This window comes from Dacryopinax primogenitus (genome assembly GCF_000292625.1).
Source record: "Dacryopinax primogenitus strain DJM-731 SS1 chromosome Unknown DACRYscaffold_11, whole genome shotgun sequence".
Taxonomy (NCBI): domain Eukaryota; kingdom Fungi; phylum Basidiomycota; class Dacrymycetes; order Dacrymycetales; family Dacrymycetaceae; genus Dacryopinax; species Dacryopinax primogenitus.
The window spans coordinates 183,782-200,738 of record NW_024467208.1 but is presented as its reverse complement, the minus strand read 5'-3'; the positions used below and the strand labels follow the sequence as shown (position 1 = coordinate 200,738).

The 16,957-nt window shown below is 56.1% G+C and overlaps 7 protein-coding genes across 7 annotated transcripts; 3 read left to right on the top strand and 4 right to left on the bottom strand.

Annotated features, from left to right (window-relative positions):
• Positions 1 to 471: 471 nt before the first annotated feature.
• DACRYDRAFT_67673 (uncharacterized protein) lies at positions 472 to 4,572 on the top strand. The gene is made up of 4 exons (XM_040775855.1): positions 472 to 1,652; positions 1,705 to 3,701; positions 3,750 to 4,089; positions 4,139 to 4,572. Exons 1-4 carry the CDS (start codon positions 514 to 516, stop codon positions 4,521 to 4,523), a joined length of 3,861 nt encoding a protein of 1,286 aa, XP_040627811.1. The 5' UTR covers positions 472 to 513; the 3' UTR covers positions 4,524 to 4,572.
• Positions 4,573 to 4,740: 168 nt separating this feature from the next.
• Positions 4,741 to 7,566, bottom strand: DACRYDRAFT_116797 (uncharacterized protein; the record flags this gene model as incomplete). Its single annotated transcript, XM_040770265.1, has 7 exons — positions 7,501 to 7,566; positions 6,862 to 7,444; positions 6,301 to 6,813; positions 5,849 to 6,250; positions 5,486 to 5,794; positions 5,199 to 5,433; positions 4,741 to 5,150 (listed from the first exon to the last, which is right to left on the bottom strand). The coding sequence occupies exons 2-7, from the start codon at positions 6,913 to 6,915 to the stop codon at positions 4,741 to 4,743; spliced, it is 1,923 nt and encodes a 640-aa protein (XP_040627810.1). The 5' UTR covers positions 6,916 to 7,444; positions 7,501 to 7,566.
• A 589-nt stretch (positions 7,567 to 8,155) lies between these two features.
• Positions 8,156 to 9,006, top strand: DACRYDRAFT_22765 (uncharacterized protein). The gene is made up of 4 exons (XM_040772945.1): positions 8,156 to 8,323; positions 8,376 to 8,505; positions 8,563 to 8,771; positions 8,816 to 9,006. Exons 1-4 carry the CDS (start codon positions 8,225 to 8,227, stop codon positions 8,819 to 8,821), a joined length of 444 nt encoding a protein of 147 aa, XP_040627809.1. The 5' UTR covers positions 8,156 to 8,224; the 3' UTR covers positions 8,822 to 9,006.
• A 12-nt stretch (positions 9,007 to 9,018) lies between these two features.
• Positions 9,019 to 10,902, bottom strand: DACRYDRAFT_22764 (developmentally regulated GTP-binding protein). The gene is made up of 14 exons (XM_040772944.1): positions 10,866 to 10,902; positions 10,801 to 10,816; positions 10,737 to 10,751; positions 10,677 to 10,690; positions 10,507 to 10,627; positions 10,350 to 10,459; positions 10,185 to 10,296; positions 10,001 to 10,123; positions 9,901 to 9,935; positions 9,749 to 9,850; positions 9,541 to 9,698; positions 9,458 to 9,488; positions 9,176 to 9,407; positions 9,019 to 9,125 (listed from the first exon to the last, which is right to left on the bottom strand). The coding sequence occupies exons 1-14, from the start codon at positions 10,881 to 10,883 to the stop codon at positions 9,088 to 9,090; spliced, it is 1,125 nt and encodes a 374-aa protein (XP_040627808.1). The 5' UTR covers positions 10,884 to 10,902; the 3' UTR covers positions 9,019 to 9,087.
• Positions 10,903 to 11,099: 197 nt separating this feature from the next.
• Positions 11,100 to 14,834, top strand: DACRYDRAFT_116795 (uncharacterized protein; the record flags this gene model as incomplete). Its single annotated transcript, XM_040770264.1, has 10 exons — positions 11,100 to 11,303; positions 11,355 to 11,793; positions 11,843 to 12,353; positions 12,408 to 12,623; positions 12,679 to 12,812; positions 12,875 to 13,701; positions 13,755 to 13,915; positions 13,967 to 14,353; positions 14,405 to 14,762; positions 14,813 to 14,834. The coding sequence occupies exons 1-10, from the start codon at positions 11,173 to 11,175 to the stop codon at positions 14,832 to 14,834; spliced, it is 3,186 nt and encodes a 1,061-aa protein (XP_040627807.1). The 5' UTR covers positions 11,100 to 11,172.
• Positions 14,835 to 14,878: 44 nt separating this feature from the next.
• DACRYDRAFT_80355 (glycerol-1-phosphatase) lies at positions 14,879 to 15,834 on the bottom strand (the record flags this gene model as incomplete). Its single annotated transcript, XM_040776442.1, has 5 exons — positions 15,718 to 15,834; positions 15,610 to 15,664; positions 15,493 to 15,563; positions 15,292 to 15,436; positions 14,879 to 15,225 (listed from the first exon to the last, which is right to left on the bottom strand). The coding sequence occupies exons 1-5, from the start codon at positions 15,793 to 15,795 to the stop codon at positions 14,879 to 14,881; spliced, it is 696 nt and encodes a 231-aa protein (XP_040627806.1). The 5' UTR covers positions 15,796 to 15,834.
• Positions 15,835 to 15,931: 97 nt separating this feature from the next.
• On the bottom strand, positions 15,932 to 16,801 carry DACRYDRAFT_22762 (HSP20-like chaperone). Its single transcript, XM_040772943.1, has one exon. It carries the CDS (start codon positions 16,732 to 16,734, stop codon positions 16,075 to 16,077), a length of 660 nt encoding a protein of 219 aa, XP_040627805.1. The 5' UTR covers positions 16,735 to 16,801; the 3' UTR covers positions 15,932 to 16,074.
• Between the last annotated feature and the right edge of the window lie 156 nt (positions 16,802 to 16,957).

Sequence of the window (16,957 nt, the reverse complement as noted above, 5' to 3'; positions counted from 1 at the left end):
CCTCTCTCTCTTACCACCATGCCACACCGTAACCGTCCTCCTCCTCATGCACCAACTCTATATCCTCACCCAGAAGACTCAGACTCACCATACACAGAAACTCCACGCCGTCCACGTCCAACGACCTACACATCCTCAAGCTCACTCTCCAGCTCCGGCCTCCGATCACAGCGTCAGCGTCCCCGTCCTGCTGTATCCTATCCTCCCTCTGTATCAGGAGACAGCACACCCGGAGTAGGGAAAGACGGGGCTCCGCTAACGAGGTACCAGAGCGTCTTTGCAGACTTTGCGAGAAGATATAGGCGCGAGCCGGCGGACGAGTACGAGTCTGCTGGGTCTGGCTGGGTCGCACCGCTCGACATTGACAGTGATGACGAGGATCGACCACTCGCGTTGCGTGCGAGCGGAGCAGCAGGTGTACCGGTCTTTGATAGGTTCGCTGCGGAGCTGGGGGATGGAGAGCCTGTCCTACCCCACACGGACGAGGAGCGGGAACGCCTGGAATGGCAGACGATGCTCGCTAGTGTGCTCGAGGGAGACGTATTACGCATGGAGAAGACGCGGATTGCGAGCACGAGCGACGAGGGCCGGGACGAAGCGAAGCGACGAACGTTGGATATCTGGCTCGGGTTACGCGCTAGGCTTCGAGGGAGGACAGAAGACGAAGAGAGAAAGCGGCTCGAGGAACGCAGGATGCGAACTGTCCAGCCGGCGATTGACGAGATCCTTACTTACCGCGTGTCCACTGCTCCTGGCATGCCGTCCGCGTTCGACCAGACCGTCGCCCTCCTCGACAGGCTCGATATGGCCCAATCTCTCTATCCAGACCTGAAGAGCATGCACGGCGAGTACCCCGCTTCTGATCACTCCGACTTTCTTCACCGGGTCGACGCACTCAACGCCTATGTCCGTATGGTCGTCAGTCTTCGCTGGCGCATCCAGGGGATCCAGAAATGGACAGGGAGCGAGACGATGGATGTTTGGCAGAGGCATACATCCCAGGAACAGCCCGTGCGGAGATCGTTTTCCCCCAACGGGCCCGCAGGACATATGCTCGGACCTGGAGGGGAACTCCAGGATGAGAGCAGCTTCGTCGAGCGTGTGCTTAAGGAAGATAGTTTGCAGAAGACGCTTGAGCGCGCGACGCTCGTCACTTCCCACTGGGTGGTCGACAATGCCCGCGAGACGATCCTTTCCTACGGCTTGCTGTACCGGACCATCGGTCTCCCGGGGGTGGAGCCAGAGCTGGTATCCCTCATCGCCTTCCCGACAAAACTTATGGAAGCGACCCTTCGCGTCCGGCTCGACTCTGGCAAGAAAGTGAACGAGCCCTCCATACTCGTCGTCGACCAGATGCTGGACGACTTTGCACTCTCGATTGCTCTTGCCTGCACGATCAAGCAGGAGTATGAGGAGTTTCTGAGGCAGGACGAGGCGGGTCTATGGGTCCTCCCTAGCTGTATTAGCGAGGCGTACGACGAGGTCCTACTGGAGGCCCTGAGGTTCCTTTTCAAGCTTATCCATTGGAAGCTTAAGACGGCGAGTAGGATATACTTCAAGGAAGTGGATGTGCTCGAAGCCCAGTGGCCACTGTTTACCGCCGTGAGCTTGGTGACCGAGGGCGGGAGTCTGCTCGTCGCTGAGCATGTATGGTGCGTTCCCCGATTGTTGAACGTGTAGGCGGAAGGACCAAACCCCCCGCAGCTCAGTGACGAACAAGCTCATGGCTCGCGTCGTAAACCTCTTCGAGGCCCAACTTAGTCTACCGGTCTACAAGCCCGCCCTGGACTCCCGTTCCCGCCAGTCCCCGCGTAACCACCCCCTCCGGCCCAGGCTGGAGCGCGCCAACGCCGTCCCCGTGATGAAAGAGCGCGAACGGCCAATGGGCGAAGACCAAATCCTAGACTGGTACAATACCGTGCTCGACAGTGTGCGATTGCGCTACCGCAAGCTCCAGCGGTTTGGCCGCGTCCTTGGCCAGCGATTCACCAATGCTGCTGAGTACTCGATTGCCCACCTCCCTGTGGACAGGTTCATCAACGCTCTTGTCGGTACTGGGCACCTGCTTGTCTACTGCGAGAACTACGAAGAAGATGGGATATACATCATCGCTGACCCTAGTCTGAGGAATCGCCCGTATTTGATACACGATATCCTCCAGCGGACGTTTCAGCCTGTTGAGGTCGGGCCTGGGAAACAGCAGGTCACGGACGGAAGTGGGCTGGACGAGGAGGACGAGGAAGGGGCGTCGACTGAGAGCTACCTACTGCTTATCACTCCCGGAGAACGCTTCGTCTGGACGGGGGACGTAATGGTTTTTGACACCCAGAAGCAGGTGTTCGAGCTCGCGGAGAAACGCGTCCGACTGGTTGCGGACGGCCCCCAGCTTCGGCTCGCAAGAGCCAAAGACCGGTTCGGGGAGATAATGCGCAGTATCCGGCCTGAGAACCTCCTTTCCCCTACTTCGGACGGGAGTGAGTCAGTCAACGGCGACGCGTTCGAAGGCGCGAGCGACTTTTGTATCATCCCCCTCCAGGCCCATCATCCGCGTGTCGACCGCCAGCTGCGGCGTATCACCCGCTCTACCAACCGGTTGGCGGAAGCGATCACCAAGTCTGTCCATCGGGTGTCTGAGACGCTGGAAGGGGTCGAGCACCGGCAAGAGCTCCTAGCGAATTGGTATGCTTTCGCAGCGGAAAACGGTCAGCAGGCGCAGAAGCATATGGACCATGGCTCGTGGCAGAAATTCAACAGGGAACTGATGAAGCTTGCCATCGCTTATGTGAGCTTTATATGCGACGAGTGCGACCCGTCTGATAGGAGGACCTTTCGCTGGGCGGTGAACGCTTTGGAGTTTGCGACACTTCGGACGAGAGGGAGCAATATTTTGAACTTGCCTGAGTCGGACTTTAATCTCCTCAGGAGCAAAGTGGCGACTTGCATGACACTCCTGATCAGCCATTTCGACATCCTTGGCGCGCGATCGAACCTCGAGGCATCCCAGCGCGAGCAGGAGCGGCTCAGCGCCCTCAGGCAACGGCAGGAAGAAGCACATGCGAAGCGCGATGTGGACGAGTTGGTCGCCCAGCCTTCGATGCAGTATGACCCCCTTGCGGTCTCGAACTGGGGAGAAGACCGAAGTATCCGCTTGAATAGGGATGAGAGCTGGCTCCGCCAGTTGCAAGAGCTGGACCTGCGCCGAGCGAAGCTCGAAGCTGAACAGCGCATTACTGGCAAGGTCATCAATGAGGAACGACCGGAAGATAAAACACTCATGTTCCTCGCTTCGTCTTCCTCCAACATCGCTATGCGTTGGCAGCAAGGTCGGCTTGTCGGCACTGGCGCGTTCGGCAGCGTATACCTCGGCGTTAATCTCGATTCTGGTAGTCTGATGGCGGTCAAGGAGATCCGTTTCAGTGACGTTAATAGCTTGTCGACACTGTACAAGGGCGTTAAGGACGAGCTGTCGGTCATGGAGATGCTCTCTCATCCCAACATCGTCGAGTACTACGGCATCGAGGTACACCGGGACAAGGTCTACATCTTCGAAGAGTACTGTCAAGGTGGTAGCTTGGCCAGCCTGCTCGAGCATGGAAGAATCGAGGATGAGAGGATCATCCAGGTGTACACCCTGCAAATGTTGGAAGGGCTCAGTTACCTGCACTCGAAGGGAGTGGTTCATCGGGATATCAAACCTGACAGTGAGTACCCCGAAGTCTGACCTGATTCACGCCTGACCACTGTCGTAGATATCCTTTTGGACCACATGGGCGTAATCAAATACGTCGATTTTGGCGCAGCTAAGATCCTCGGCAAAAAGCAAAAGACTTTGGCCAGTCGTGCGCATCAGCATCCTGTCGGACACCATGCTCACGACCGACCACACTTTCCACCTGCCCCACCGCCGCCGGGATTCCCCTCCGGTTTTGGGGCGAATAGTTTGACTGGTACTCCGATGTACATGTCTCCGGAGGTTATCAAGAACGATCGAAGAGGGCGCCAGGGTGCTATGGATATATGGTCTTTGGGCTGTGTAGTGCTTGAGATGTCCACCGGGAGGAAGCCCTGGAGCAATTTGGACAACGAGTGGTAAGTCGGTTTACATTCAGTTAATTGCACCATTCTGAGGTAGACGCAGGGCCATCATGTTTCATATCGGAGTCGCTGCGAAACCGCCACCACTTCCCGATCCAAGCCAATTAAGCGAATTCGGAATTGATTTCATTCATCGGTGCCTGACTATCGATCCCATCCATCGTCCTACAGCAGCAGAGTTGATGGAACATCCTTGGATTGCAGACTTCAGAGACGAAATGTTGGAGTATGAGGAAGACGAGGTTGTCAGTATTGCGACCCCAAGTATGACTACTTCGCATACCAATGTTAGCGAGCATTTCGAGATGGCTACCGTGGCTCGTCAAGCACAGAAGATTGAAGAGGAGGAGACAGCGGTCATGAAGTCTGAATCACCTCCAGATATCACCCCCAATGAGAATGGCGAAGGCATCTTCCTCGCACCGTAATTCCCACGATCTGTTGTTCTGTTTCTGCAGCCGCATTCATTGGCTGTCTTCTTTTACCTTGTATCCATACAAGATACCATGGACCATTGTAGCTATAAAAGTGAACTTCAAAGAACGTTGTACCAGAGCGGAGAATAAACATGCATTTCTCCCGAAGCCTGCGGAAGATCCAGAACTACAAATAGCAATGTACGTCCGACGGGATAAGTAAATATGTTTACTCCAATATCACACGCCTATGATCTTTGTCTACACTGCTCCGTCCTGACCACCCGGAGCTGTCGCTGCTCTGGGTTTGGGTACGAGCGAGGGGTGATACTGTTCTGGCAGGATATTTGATGGTTGGGGTGGGGAGGAACGGCGGTCTGTCCGTCGTCATCGTATCGGCAGTAGCCGTCCTCGTAAGAGTAACAAAAGCCATGTTTCGGTGATCGTCAGATCGTTCCGTGACTTGGAAATCAGACGAGGGAGTAGGAGAGAAAGAACGCGAAGAGAAGGCTTGGTCAGTGAAGGCGCGGTCTGAGAATGTAGGCAGGTGGGACATGCTCGGGAAATGGATCTTTTCCGTGTCTTCCGGTAACCCTCTGATGAACGCATCGCTGTCATCATCAGCAATTGGACCCGCGACTATCCCAATATTAGCATGCATTACGCGAGTCTTGCACACAGACTTACGATAGTCGAGCAAGCCGTTGCCAAAGTTCAGACGGCAAAGGATGCCTAGCACGAGGGTGGTCACCTCGAGCGAGATGGCAAACACGGCCTGCGTGGCGAAAAAGCTCCATGTCTGGAAGGTGAGACGGAATGTTGGGGAGATAAATAAGAAGGGGAAGAGGACGGTGGTGAGCCCTGCGAAGGCGAGGAAGCCTGTCATCAGGCGCCGCCATTCCTTGTACACTGCGGTCCAGCCCTGTCACCACTCGTCAGGCACAGGGTGTGAGAATAAGGGGAGAGATGCGTACAGCAACAAGCCAAATAGGAGTCAAGATGATGAGAACGATGAACCCAGCCTGGAATCCAGTCGCGTGATGGTTAAAGTGGCCAATAGCGCCATTCCAGAGCTGGTCGATCCAGAGGGCCATAAAAGCGACAAGGAAGAAAGTGGAGAGCTGGATAGAGACGGAGAGGATGAGCACGAGCTGGTAGTATCGGTGCATGAGGATGGAGGCGCCGATACGCTTGAACGTCTGCCAGCCGAAACGTTTTACGAGCTTCCATGTCAGGTAGGCGGAGACGACGAGGGTGAGGCAGTTGATGATGAGGGTTGGGATCTGCGCGAGTTAGCTTTGGGTGCTCTGGGTAGCTGTGTGTGGGGGAGGACGCACCTCGACAGCGCCTCTCGCTACCCAGTAGTTTGGGAGCAGGTTAACCCCGTTGCACGCACTGTTCTGTGTGATAGCGAGAAAGCTTGCCCTAAACATCGCAGTCTGCACCACCTCATACGCCGTCCAGCCCGTCGCAAACAGGTGAGTAACAAACACGGCGATAACGCTAGGGATGCTCTCGGCGTACAGGGCGTGCAGGCTCATACCTAGCACCCAGAGCTGGAAGGTGATGAAGAACGCGTCCCGGCGCTTGGTCTGCGCTAGTTGCTGGAATGGCCAGATGAGGACACGCGCACAGTCGGTGGTGATCGTCGCGCTGTCGACGGGCTCGGAGTCGAAGGACAGTGCGGTGTCGGCGATGAAGACCAAGGAGGAGTTGAGCATGGCGATGAAGGCTCGGGGCTGGTTGCTGGTCAGCTAGGCCACCGGGGAGAGGGAGGGAGGGTACTTACGCGCAGGTTGTGCTCTATACCAGGGATGGGGTAGTTGCTGTAATAATGATCTCCGTCCCCGTCGACTACTGCAATGGTAGGCGCAGCCTGGGAGGCAGTAGCAGTCGGGGCGGGGGCGCTGAGCACACTCGAGAGCTGGGCGATCGTCTGCTTCGTCGCTGACACGTCGGTCGGTGCGGGGGAGGCATTCGTGGTCGACGTAGTCACGCTAAACGTCGTCCCCCCTTCTACCATGACCGGCCCACCGCTAATCACCTCCCCCGTCTTTGCCCAGACGACCTCGCACTGCCCTGGCACCTGCGGCTGGCCATCACACAGCTGCAACACGGTGCCGTTGAATGTCGTCACGTCGTTGTCGGGCAGCTGGGCGGTGAGGATGATGTTGTCCAACAGGGAGGCGGCGTTGCGGTTTACGAGGAAGGCGCGGGCTTGGAGGCCGGTTTGGACGGCGCTGGTCAGGAGGGCGAGGAGGAAGTAGGCGAGAACGAGCCGTGAGACGGTGATCCTCGTCCACTGGAAAAGATGAGCTTGGGTTCAACTGGGGTTGTAAGGAGGACGCACGAAAGTCCGGAAAAAGTCGACCACTGCGTATCGCACACTCCACAATGCGTACATCTTGAACGAAAGAAAGGGCGTAGTCTTGCAGGTTAACGTGCGATGTATGTCGATGACCTCTGCCCAGCAGAGCTACGTAAAGAGTGATAGTAAGTGGGCCTGCCACCAGGCCTCAGAGGGAACAGGAATGAAAGACGACTTGCTCGCCAACCCCTCGAGGTGGAAAGCAGAGAGGAAAACGACCGAGACGACTCAGAGGCGAGAAGGTGTATTATTTTGCGATCAATTCAGTTGCATATGCATTGAGTGAGCGGAACGTTCCGCCCAGCTACCAGTACTGCCCATGAGCTCTTCATCCCTGGTCGTCGTTGACAGCGAGAAGTGGGCCTATGGAGTCCCACCGCCCCACCGGGTATTCTTTTGCAGAGCAACGATATCAGACATATACCATCGTTGATGGGCAAACAGTGCGATTAAAGTGGGTGGGGAGGTGATCGTTGCCTTGTTCTCAGGGAAGGGAGACGACGAGGAGAAGAGTGACAACCGTCGTGTAGCGGTCATGTGATTGTTACCATCTGCGGGTAAATAGCTGTTTCAAGAAGGTATATTCAATATCAACAGTAATGGTAAGAGTGAAAATTATACAGTTTACACTCCTCATTAACGGAGAGAAAATATCTGTCGGAGCCGCATAGTCAAGCATCATCTCCCACACGAGCTTTCCAATAAAGGTAAAGCGCGCCCAAGGAGAGGCTCCGGCTTAATTGGGCTCCCCTTCTGAGGATTATCCCTCTTCCTCCTAGCTGTCTACCGCAATACTTGAAGGTGAAGCAGTTACGTCTGGAAGGACGCGGCGAGGAGGTCGTTTGTGAGAGAAAAGGAGAGAAAGATGGAGGAGTACGCGTAAAATGCATTTGCTGCAAACTTTCACGGGTGCAATCATGTCGGCCATAAGAGAGTCATGATGGACACTAACTCCGATAACAATGACTTTCCTTTAATGTAATACATTCACTAATGAATACTACTTTCACCTCTGCTCATCAACCCAATGTCTCCTCCTCCTGCACACGTTCCCCCCCTAAACCCCTCCGACCTCATCCTCCTCTCCCACGTCCAAGCCCGCGCATTCCGCACCGACCCATGCCTAAACTGGTTCGGCAGCGCTCCCTGCCCCATCCCCATCTCTCCAACGGGGAAGCTCGCGTACTGCTTCGAGAGCCTGAGAGTGTTCTTCTTAGGTCTAACGGGGACGGTGTTGTACCAGAAAGATGGGTGGGTGGACGTCGTTTTCCGTCTTCTGGAGGAGGAAGAGCCGACAGAGAAGAGCGTTCAACTTGGGGAAAGGGAAAGACTCTGCGGTTGGGCGATGTGGCTCCCCGCTGATCGGGATGTGGGCAGCACATGGCTCGCCCTCCGCAGCGGACTGTGGAAATCCTGGTTCCGCTGGGGCTGGACTGGGATCCAAGTTCAGTTCGCTCTTTCCCCTTCCCTCTCCTCTTACTGACTATAGGGAGCAGCGGATGGACTACCAGTATACTCCCCGGTGCGAGAAGGTGTTTCGCCAGGAGATGGAGAGACGAGGACTGGAGATGAAGGATGCGTGGTATCTTGTGAACATCTGTGTTGACCCTGCCGAGCAAGGCAGAGGTACGTACCGTACAGTACCTCCCTCCTCACACACCCTGGCCAACCAGACGTCAACAGGATACACCTCCCTGCTCATGTCCGCCGCCAACTCCCGCTGGCCAGAGAAGCCCATGCTGCTCGAGTCGAGCACCCCTAAATCGCGTGACGTGTACCTGCACCTGGGGTTCGAGCTCCTCGAGCAGGTGAACTTGGGCAGGGGGGAGGTGACTCCCGAGGGGGTGCTGGGGGAGGACAGGGAGGGGATCACCCTTTGGTGTATGATCAAGGTGTGTACGGGAGATGTTGCGAGCTCAACTCATGCAGGTTCTAGGTTTGAACGTGGGGAAGCAGCGTGTTCTTTGCGTCTGCACAATCAGTAGACCCGCACCATGTCGACTTGCTGCGCGGCCGGAAACCTTGGGCCAGATCCAACCGCTCACAGTTCCACCAGCTTTGCATATTCTCGAAACCCCAGGAATATACTTGGATAGACCGTGCCCGTCGGGGCTGTCTGAGAAGCACATCCATCTAGCAGGAAATTTGATTCTTCATGTTCTCTTGCCCGAGATACAGATACAACAGACTTCAATTCACCTCACTGCCTCACCCATATCCACGACGCACGGCCCTACTTTGTAAAAACTGTACCCATAAGCACCCACACCCATGTACAACATCCAAACACACTCACTGCTAACCACATCCTCATCCGCCACCGCATGTCCCAACCCCACCTTCTGCGCATGCGGGTTAAACTTGGACGACTTACCCCAGACGAGCGCATATCTGAATTTGGACGCTAGGGAACGGTGGATCCCGTGGCAGACGTGTTCTATGGTTGCGCCGCGTCGGAGACAGATGGGGTCGTGCAGATCTGGGTGGGTACCGCGTTTTTTGGTATAGATCTTGACGAGCCCGAGTTCCTGGGTTGCGGTTAGTAGGCTCTGGGGAGAGGGGGGGAGGGAGGACGGACCTCCCACATCTGTTCTAGGAGATAATCGAGGCTGCCAGTACCCCAGAGTCAGCATGTTCACGAACAAGGTGGGAAAGACACACTTGAGCCCCATCTCACAGCTTATCACTACCGAGTGATCTTCCTGCGCCAGCTGCTCCACCCTTTCTAGCGAGATAGAATCCACCTTGTTGTACACGTAGAGACAGGGTATGTATTTCCGGTTCCCGATAAGGACGTCGATGAATTCGTCTATCGTGATCTACGCGAACATCGATCAACGCCCGCATGGGAGGGAACGGGGGGACGAACGTCCTCGCGGATCATCACATCGCAGTTGTGGATCTTGTATCCTGACAAGACGGTCCGCACGGCCTTCTCGTCAATCTTGGTCAGCTTTACAGTAGCGTTTATCTCGGATTCGATCAGCATGTGCAGTAACTCTGAAGGGAAACCCAACGCACGACGATGCCTCCTCCGGATTTCTGCTTGAATACCACTGTGTGCCGGTCAGCTTCCTTCGAGGAACCAGGGTGGGGGAGGGGAGGAAGGGGACAGACACACCGTCAGGTTTAGCCCTGTTCAGCCTGATTCCCACAGCTTCAAGCTCCACCTCGAGCAGTCGGCGCTGTTCATGCGACTTTGTAGCGTCCAGCATCATGATGATCAGATCTGCAGTCTTAGCGACTACAGGTATATCGGGGATGTGCAGTGAGTGGGTGCTCTTGGGTGAGAGGGAGGCGCGTACCGCTCACTACTTGGCGCCCTCTGCCGCGACCTTGCGAGGCTCCTTCTACTATACCTGGTAGGTCGAGTAGCTGGATCCGGGCGCCTTGGTAGTCTATTACTCCGGGAATGGCCTAACGGAGGACCGGTCAGCGTCAGCGCTCGAAAGGAGAAGCAGGGGACACACAGTAAGAGTAGTAAACTCGTATGCTGCTACTGCCGATGCAGTGCGGGTCATCTTCGATAAGAACGTGCTCTTCCCAACAGAAGGAAACCCGATGAGCGCAACTCTCGCATCTCGACCGAACGTCAGCAGCTGTCCGAGAGCGGTACCCAGGTCGTACCTCCGGACTTCATCACGTCGAACCCTTCTCCAGGTTTGCCGCCTTTTGATGTGGGCTCTAGTAGTTGGGCTCTGTACCGCGCTAGCTTGGCCTTCAGAAGCCCGAGATGATACTCCGTCGCCTAGCATATCGTTCAGCGCGGTGCTGATAGAGAGCGGGACGAGTAGGACCTTGTTCTTCTGCGCTGGGAGGGTGTTGGTACTATTAAGCGGGGGATGGGAGGAACGTACTGCGGGCCATCTCCTCTGCCATTGAGGTTAGTCTCCTCGGGCCCGATGACAGGAAAGTGCGCACCCTCGATCTCCTTGATCTGAGTGCTTGTTAGCTGAACAGCAGTAAGTAGTTAGGATTGTGCGCGCCTTTTCTAATACACCCATGATTGCTTGACAGTGGATGAACGTTACAAAGGGTATACAAGAAATAAACAACTGAACAATGCTAGCAGTCCTTACAATCCTCGAAGGGTGAATCACGCTCATAAAATATATTCGGCGTTAGGAGAGAGCCCTTATCACCTAAACTCCGACGATGCGCCACACACACTCAACAAGCGCCCGCGGTCCTCCCTCTGTTCATCTTCCCACCCACATCCTCCTCCTCCTCCTCCTCTCACCTCCCCCCCTCCTGATCATCTTCAAGCTGGCGCATGTACATCCTCAAATTACCATGACTCCCATGTCGTCGCTCGGTCATCCGACGCCTACAGGGAGTCTTAAGCGCAAACGACTGTCAGGGGAACATCACGGTCGTTCGCTGGGATGGGAAGATGTCCAAACGCTGGTTGATGGCGAGCAACGGTGCACACTTATATTATCTGCGGTGAGGATATACTGAATCTTGTTGCTTAGTCCCATAGTATGGACCAAAGCGAATACAATTCTATCAGCCCACCCCAGTCAGCCGTACATCGTCGGCCGCATCCCCATTCTCTCCACTTCCGCCGCACCTCAAAAACTGCACCAATTTACCCTTCCCTCACCAGATACAATCGCCCTGAACGCCTCTGACTACTCTCCTGCATCCATACTCCTCCTCGCACCGACTGATAACCATCTTTTCGCTTACTTCCCCTCTTCCCGCATGGGCGAGCGGGTGGGCATCGAGGGCGGGCCTACGACCAACATGCAGGGAGGGGCTGAGAATGGCGCTGCGGTGATATGGGAACGGAACTTGGAGAGATCAGTGGATAGAGCAAGCGAAGTTGATTGCTGGACCGTGGCGACCGTATGGGCCGTCTCTCCCGTTGATGCTGTCGTCGGTGGCAAATGGATAGGCCAGGACCGAGACGTATGATCTTTCCCCCCGTCTCCGGTTCTCTCTAACCGTTCCAAAATAGTATTACACCGTCCCCTCCCCCAGCGCCTCAGGGTTCTCCGTCCTTCGTCCCCCTCCTTCCGGTCCAGAATCCTCGCCCAACGTGTCACACCTGCTCCTCATCCTCGCCTCCAACAACCTCCAGCTCTGCACCCGACCAATCGGCAACAACACCGGGCGCGTGGCACTCGTCCGCTCTCCCCTCGGCCAACCGTATGAACGATTCGCGGGCTCTCCGGATGGCCAAGACGAACTCTCCAAGGCCCACCCACGTTCGGCTCGCGTCCTCCGAGCAGCAATAGGTTACATACCGAACGAGCAAGGGGTTCTCATCGCCACCCAGCTGTCGTATGTTGGCTCACCCCCAGCACAGGCAGGGATGAGCCTCTCCCTCCTCGACCCTTCCTTTGGGGACGCTCAGGGGGGACTCGTCCCGAGGCAGCAGGAGGCGGACGTGAGTTCTGTAGGGGAAGCGTGGAGGGAATCCCTACAGTTATGCGAGATTAGGCTGAGACTGACGGGCCACAGATGGAGTGAGTCTCGCTTGTTAGCTCCTTTGCGGGACTGGACTGATCAGACGATTCTAGGTGTGACATGCTCCCCCCTCGCACCGATAGCACACGACGCTCCCGCTTCCTCTCATCTCACGGGCCTGGATTTCCTTCCCTTATCGCTCTCGCGTTTATCCCAGCAGGAAGACAAGGAGGAGGATATGTTCACTCCCCCCGAGGCTCCTGCTGAGGAGCAGGGTGAGGAAGAAGAGGCCTTAGGCTTGCTGGCGACGTTCATCGACTACCAATACGGTTTGTCTTCCCATATCTATCATGAACGACGCTGAGCGCACTCTTCTACATATAGCGGATCCCTCGCCTCCGACTAGCACGCTCAGGTTGTGGAAGTTCCAGCGAGAGCCTGTATCGTTGTGCAGTGCGTTTATAGACATGGTCGACGATCCTTCCAATTTGCCAGAAAAGGACGAGTTGATGGAATGGGTGCGTCCCTCTACCTCATCGTCTCGTTTCATACCCCGTGATCTGACTAACGGATGACCCAGGCTCCGACGCTACTCGCCTCCCGCACCTTCCCAGACCACGTCATCAACCTCCTTCCTGATCCTCGCGGTGCACGCACAGGCAAGCTGCTACTAGGGCTCATCCACACCGGTCCCGAAGCGCGCCTTGGTAAATCTGAGATCCGAGCCCGTAGGGGAGAACTGAGACTCGTACAGTCTCTTTTGCTCACGGACGACCTCACCAGTCGGCCTACGCCCCTGGCATATAAACGCGAGTTACCCTTATCCCTCTCGGCCTGCTGCTCGCCCAACGCCCTATACGTTACCCTTACTAGCCCCCCACATGTCCCCCCGCGCACGCTGTTCGCCCCTTACCCGTCCCGCGCCGCCTCCGTGCCTTGGCCTACGAACCCCGACGTGGACCCTCCGGCCGGCGCGTTAGTACAAGCCTTCCTCAACATCAGTGATATGAACGATGTTGCCCGTGCTCTGTGGCAGCACTCTGCCCAAAAAGAGGCTGTTGTGGACCAACTTCGCTTATGCTGGGATACACTCGATCAAGTGAGGGGTATGGCGGAGATGACTGTCCCTTTCACTCCTCCTGCTTCTGCAGCTCATGTCCCCGAGGCCGGAGCTGCCACTGCAGTCTCAGCAGGGCCGACAACTGCTTCCCCCGAAATGGCCAAAAAGAGCCCGAGCAAGACTCCCGCCAAGAGCCCAGAAACTGGCACTGGCCCGGGAACAGTAGGCAGCACTGCGGCCGCTAGTACTGGTAGTGCGGGAGCGGGGGTACAGCTCAGTAGGCAGCTGGAACTGGACTGCTCCCCCTGGACTATCAGGTTTGTGGAGCATCTTGTAGGGATATATAAGTGCGTCTGGCTTCTTCAGCGTGCTGCCTCATGTTGATGTTGATGTTGGACAGGGCCTGCCCGGATCCGGAGGTCGCTAAGGCTTGGGAGACATGTTATGATATCACGAAGCTTGTGGCGTGCGAGCGGGCGTTCTTGGTCTCGAGGCAAAAGAGGGAGGAGAAGACAGCGAACGCGGATGGGACGAGGACGACGATCGTCATGTTCGAGACGAGTGAGTGCTTCTCTCTTGGCAATGTGCGGCTTGTTATAACCACATGGCTAGAAAATACATGGAACCTTATCGCTTGGAGCGACTGGTTCCTTGACCTTTCTCGGCGTATCGTCGCCGATGCGATCGTCCAGCGGGCCTGGGAACTATGCGATGAGCAAGGACCTGAAGAGTCCCCAAGCCTGAAAGCCGGACGTGTGCCTCATCCCCCCCCCTCGGCCCTGCTCCTCATGCACCCTATGAGCCTCCCCCTCATCGTTTTCACCCTCAAGTATGTCAGGGAATTCATAGAGTGGATGTCGAAGATCTCCCCGACGACAGAACAGGCGTATATCGTCCAGTGCAGTCTCCAGGATGCGGTCGATCGGTGCTTCTTGGATCTGAATGCATTGGAAGAGGTGCTGGGAGGCGTGCAGGGACAGTGCAAAGTGCACTTCGCCAGTGAGCGCGGACGATCCTCGGGATCGTTATTGACGCTGACGTAAGACGCAGACTCGTCGAGCCCACTTTCCGACTTTAGAGAAGCCTTCATCTCCGTCTCCGTGCCCAAGTCGTTATGCCCGTTATCTCTCGAGATCGCCCGGTTGCTCACCAGCCATCCTTCACTGGCTAACAAGGTCGCGCTCCTCATCTCGCCTTCTGACCTTCTGGAGACCATGCTTCTCCCTCCATCCGATCCGGCAAAGGACGAAGCTCAGCGGGACGTCATCTCCCGTCTGGCTTTCCGACCTGGGGCCGTCCTGCGTACATGCCTGAGATGTGGGGCAAAGAACGAGGCCAGCAGCCCTCAGAAACGCCCACTCAGTATCAGCTGGATGTTCTACGAAGAAGCGTTCAACAAAAAGTGCCTGTGTGGTGGATTATGGGTCAGAAGCAACGGACGGGGTTGAAATTCTCTAGGTTCTACTGTATTCTATTGTAAATCATTGATTTAGATCTTGTACCTTATGTGTGCCTCTATCATCTTCACGGCGTCTCATCAATCTCGAGGACGATGTCCTCCCCGTCCCAGCTAGCCTTGACCCCAGTCAAACGGGTAATGATCCAATCCGGCTTACTCCCCTCAAGCTGGGCACGCGAATGGCTCGTACACACCGCCAACACCCTGCTCCCCGCTGCCTGGGCAGCCTTGATCCCATTCGGCGCATCCTCTACGACGATACAGTCTTTGGCCTCTAGCTCGCACGCAGCCGCTCCGGCGAGGTACGGCTCGGGGTGGGGCTTGCCGTGCGTCACTCGGTCGGCGGTGATGAGCTTCTCGGGCATGGGCACGCCGGCTGCTTCGAGCGCCTTGGGAGCGTAGAGGGAGGTCGCTAGTGCGGGGTTAGACGTTATCCCGGCTCCGAAGTTTGGGGGAGATGGGAGGACAAGCTACTCACCACTGGTTACGATGGCCCATATTGGTCGGTCGTGTTGTACACTGCTGACTGCTCCAAGCAAGTCGAGCACGCCCGGGAGGAGGGAAACGCCCTGCCCTCGGCGGGTAGCCTCGAGCACATCGGTCTCAAACCGTTGGACTTCGGCCTATCAGAGAGAGCGTATATCAGCTACGATGATTGGTGTTGTGCGTAGGAGCGTACGTGCAGCTCTGCCTCGTCTGTGATGTGGCAGTAGCGCTTCAGGCTGTCGACCAAGCGTGCCCCGTGCGTCGCTGTTCACGGTATTAGCCTTTTGCCAACAATGAAGGCGATACGCACCGTCCGCGACAGCGTTCCCATCAAACCCATACCTCTTGCCAAAGTCGTTCCAGGCCTGTCAGATCCGGTCGGTGACCGCTATAGTTCGCGGTGAGTGCGTTGACGGACCTGGATCACCCCTGGCGTCGAGTCTACTAACGTGCCGTCCATGTCGAACAACAGGCCTTTGGTTTTGACGATGGGCATCTTGGTGGTAGGAGAGGATAGTGGTGGGGTGACAGGAGGTGGTCGCCGAGTGAGAGCAAAGAGCAGTGTGTTGCCACAGCGATTCTTCCGACTCGGACAACTGTAACATTGTGGTGAGGCGTTTCACTGTAATGAGGCAATCTATTGATTCGCCGGTGTTAGCAAAGTCAATACAATGTATGAATTTATACGATAATAAGATCATGTCAAATAAGACAACATTGATGTAACACCATAGCAATGAGCCGTGTTTCGACACTATTTTTCGGCCATCATATCTCAGTTGACGGTAACCCTCACACTGTCGGCATCCTCAAGGAAGGGCACTACAAGCCTGAGCACCCCATCCTCGAGCCTAGCGACAACCCTTGTACCGTCCACCGCCCGAGGAAGGGCGAATGATTGAGAGAATGTCGCCGTGTACTGTTCCTCAACAGGGGCGGTAGCTACTTCCCCAGTCGGGGCGGCGACGACTTCGGATTCGGTCGTCGTTGGAACAGGCGCCGCCGTCTCCGGGGCAGCTTCGGCGGCCTGAGCGGGCTCGGCGGCAGGAACTTCAGCAGTCGGGACTGCAACAGTTTCGGCGGCAGCAGGCTCAGCCTGCGTCTTCCTCGCGACCCTCCCCTTGATCCTGATCCTCTTTCCGCCCTCAGTGATCGTCACCTCCAAGTCCTCCTTCCTCACACCTGGCAGCTCCGCCTCCAGCACGTATCCATTGGGCGCCTCCCTCAGCTCCGTCTTCGGCTGCCTCGCCTGCGTTTGCGCAAGCTCAGAGCCGAAGGTATCGAACATGTCTGAGAAAACGTTTGCCAGCTGCGCCTGCTGTCGTGCCAGAGCGTGGTAGTAGCTATTCACCGCTGCCGCTTGACGCCGTGCTTGGTGTCGAGAGTAGGAAGGGTAGTAGAAGAGCGGTTCGTCGAAGAAGTTGATCAGAGACATCGTTCGTGGTTGTTGATTGGTTGGTATAGAGAGATGTGATCTTTGTGTCTTGCTGCTGTTGCTCCGGACAGCCTGGAGCGCAATTTATACTCCTCGTCCAAGTGCCGTCAGTTGCGGAGCATAACGTGGACACATGCGTAATCGACTGTGCATCGAATGTATCACGAGCCTAGAAAGTGCGAGCACAACGGACTGGAGAGTGCTGAAATAGGACAAAAGGTGG

Excerpts from the sequence above, each read along its gene's own strand:
- DACRYDRAFT_67673 (XM_040775855.1), top strand. The coding sequence starts at position 514 with ATGCTCGCTAGTGTGCTCGAGGGAGACGTATTACGCATGGAGAAGACG. Across the intron at positions 1,653-1,704 it reads CTCGTCGCTGAGCATGTATG|CTCAGTGACGAACAAGCTCA; the intron begins GTGCGTTCCCCG and ends AACCCCCCGCAG. Across the intron at positions 4,090-4,138 it reads AGCAATTTGGACAACGAGTG|GGCCATCATGTTTCATATCG; the intron begins GTAAGTCGGTTT and ends AGGTAGACGCAG.
- DACRYDRAFT_22765 (XM_040772945.1), top strand. The coding sequence starts at position 8,225 with ATGTGGCTCCCCGCTGATCGGGATGTGGGCAGCACATGGCTCGCCCTC. Across the intron at positions 8,324-8,375 it reads GGGGCTGGACTGGGATCCAA|CGGATGGACTACCAGTATAC; the intron begins GTTCAGTTCGCT and ends TATAGGGAGCAG. Across the intron at positions 8,506-8,562 it reads CCCTGCCGAGCAAGGCAGAG|GATACACCTCCCTGCTCATG; the intron begins GTACGTACCGTA and ends AGACGTCAACAG.
- DACRYDRAFT_22764 (XM_040772944.1), bottom strand. Across the intron at positions 10,124-10,184 it reads AGGGCGCCAAGTAGTGAGCG|TCGCTAAGACTGCAGATCTG; the intron begins GTACGCGCCTCC and ends ATATACCTGTAG. Across the intron at positions 9,489-9,540 it reads AGCTGTGAGATGGGGCTCAA|CCTCGATTATCTCCTAGAAC; the intron begins GTGTGTCTTTCC and ends GGGTACTGGCAG.
- DACRYDRAFT_22762 (XM_040772943.1), bottom strand. The coding sequence starts at position 16,734 with ATGTCTCTGATCAACTTCTTCGACGAACCGCTCTTCTACTACCCTTCC.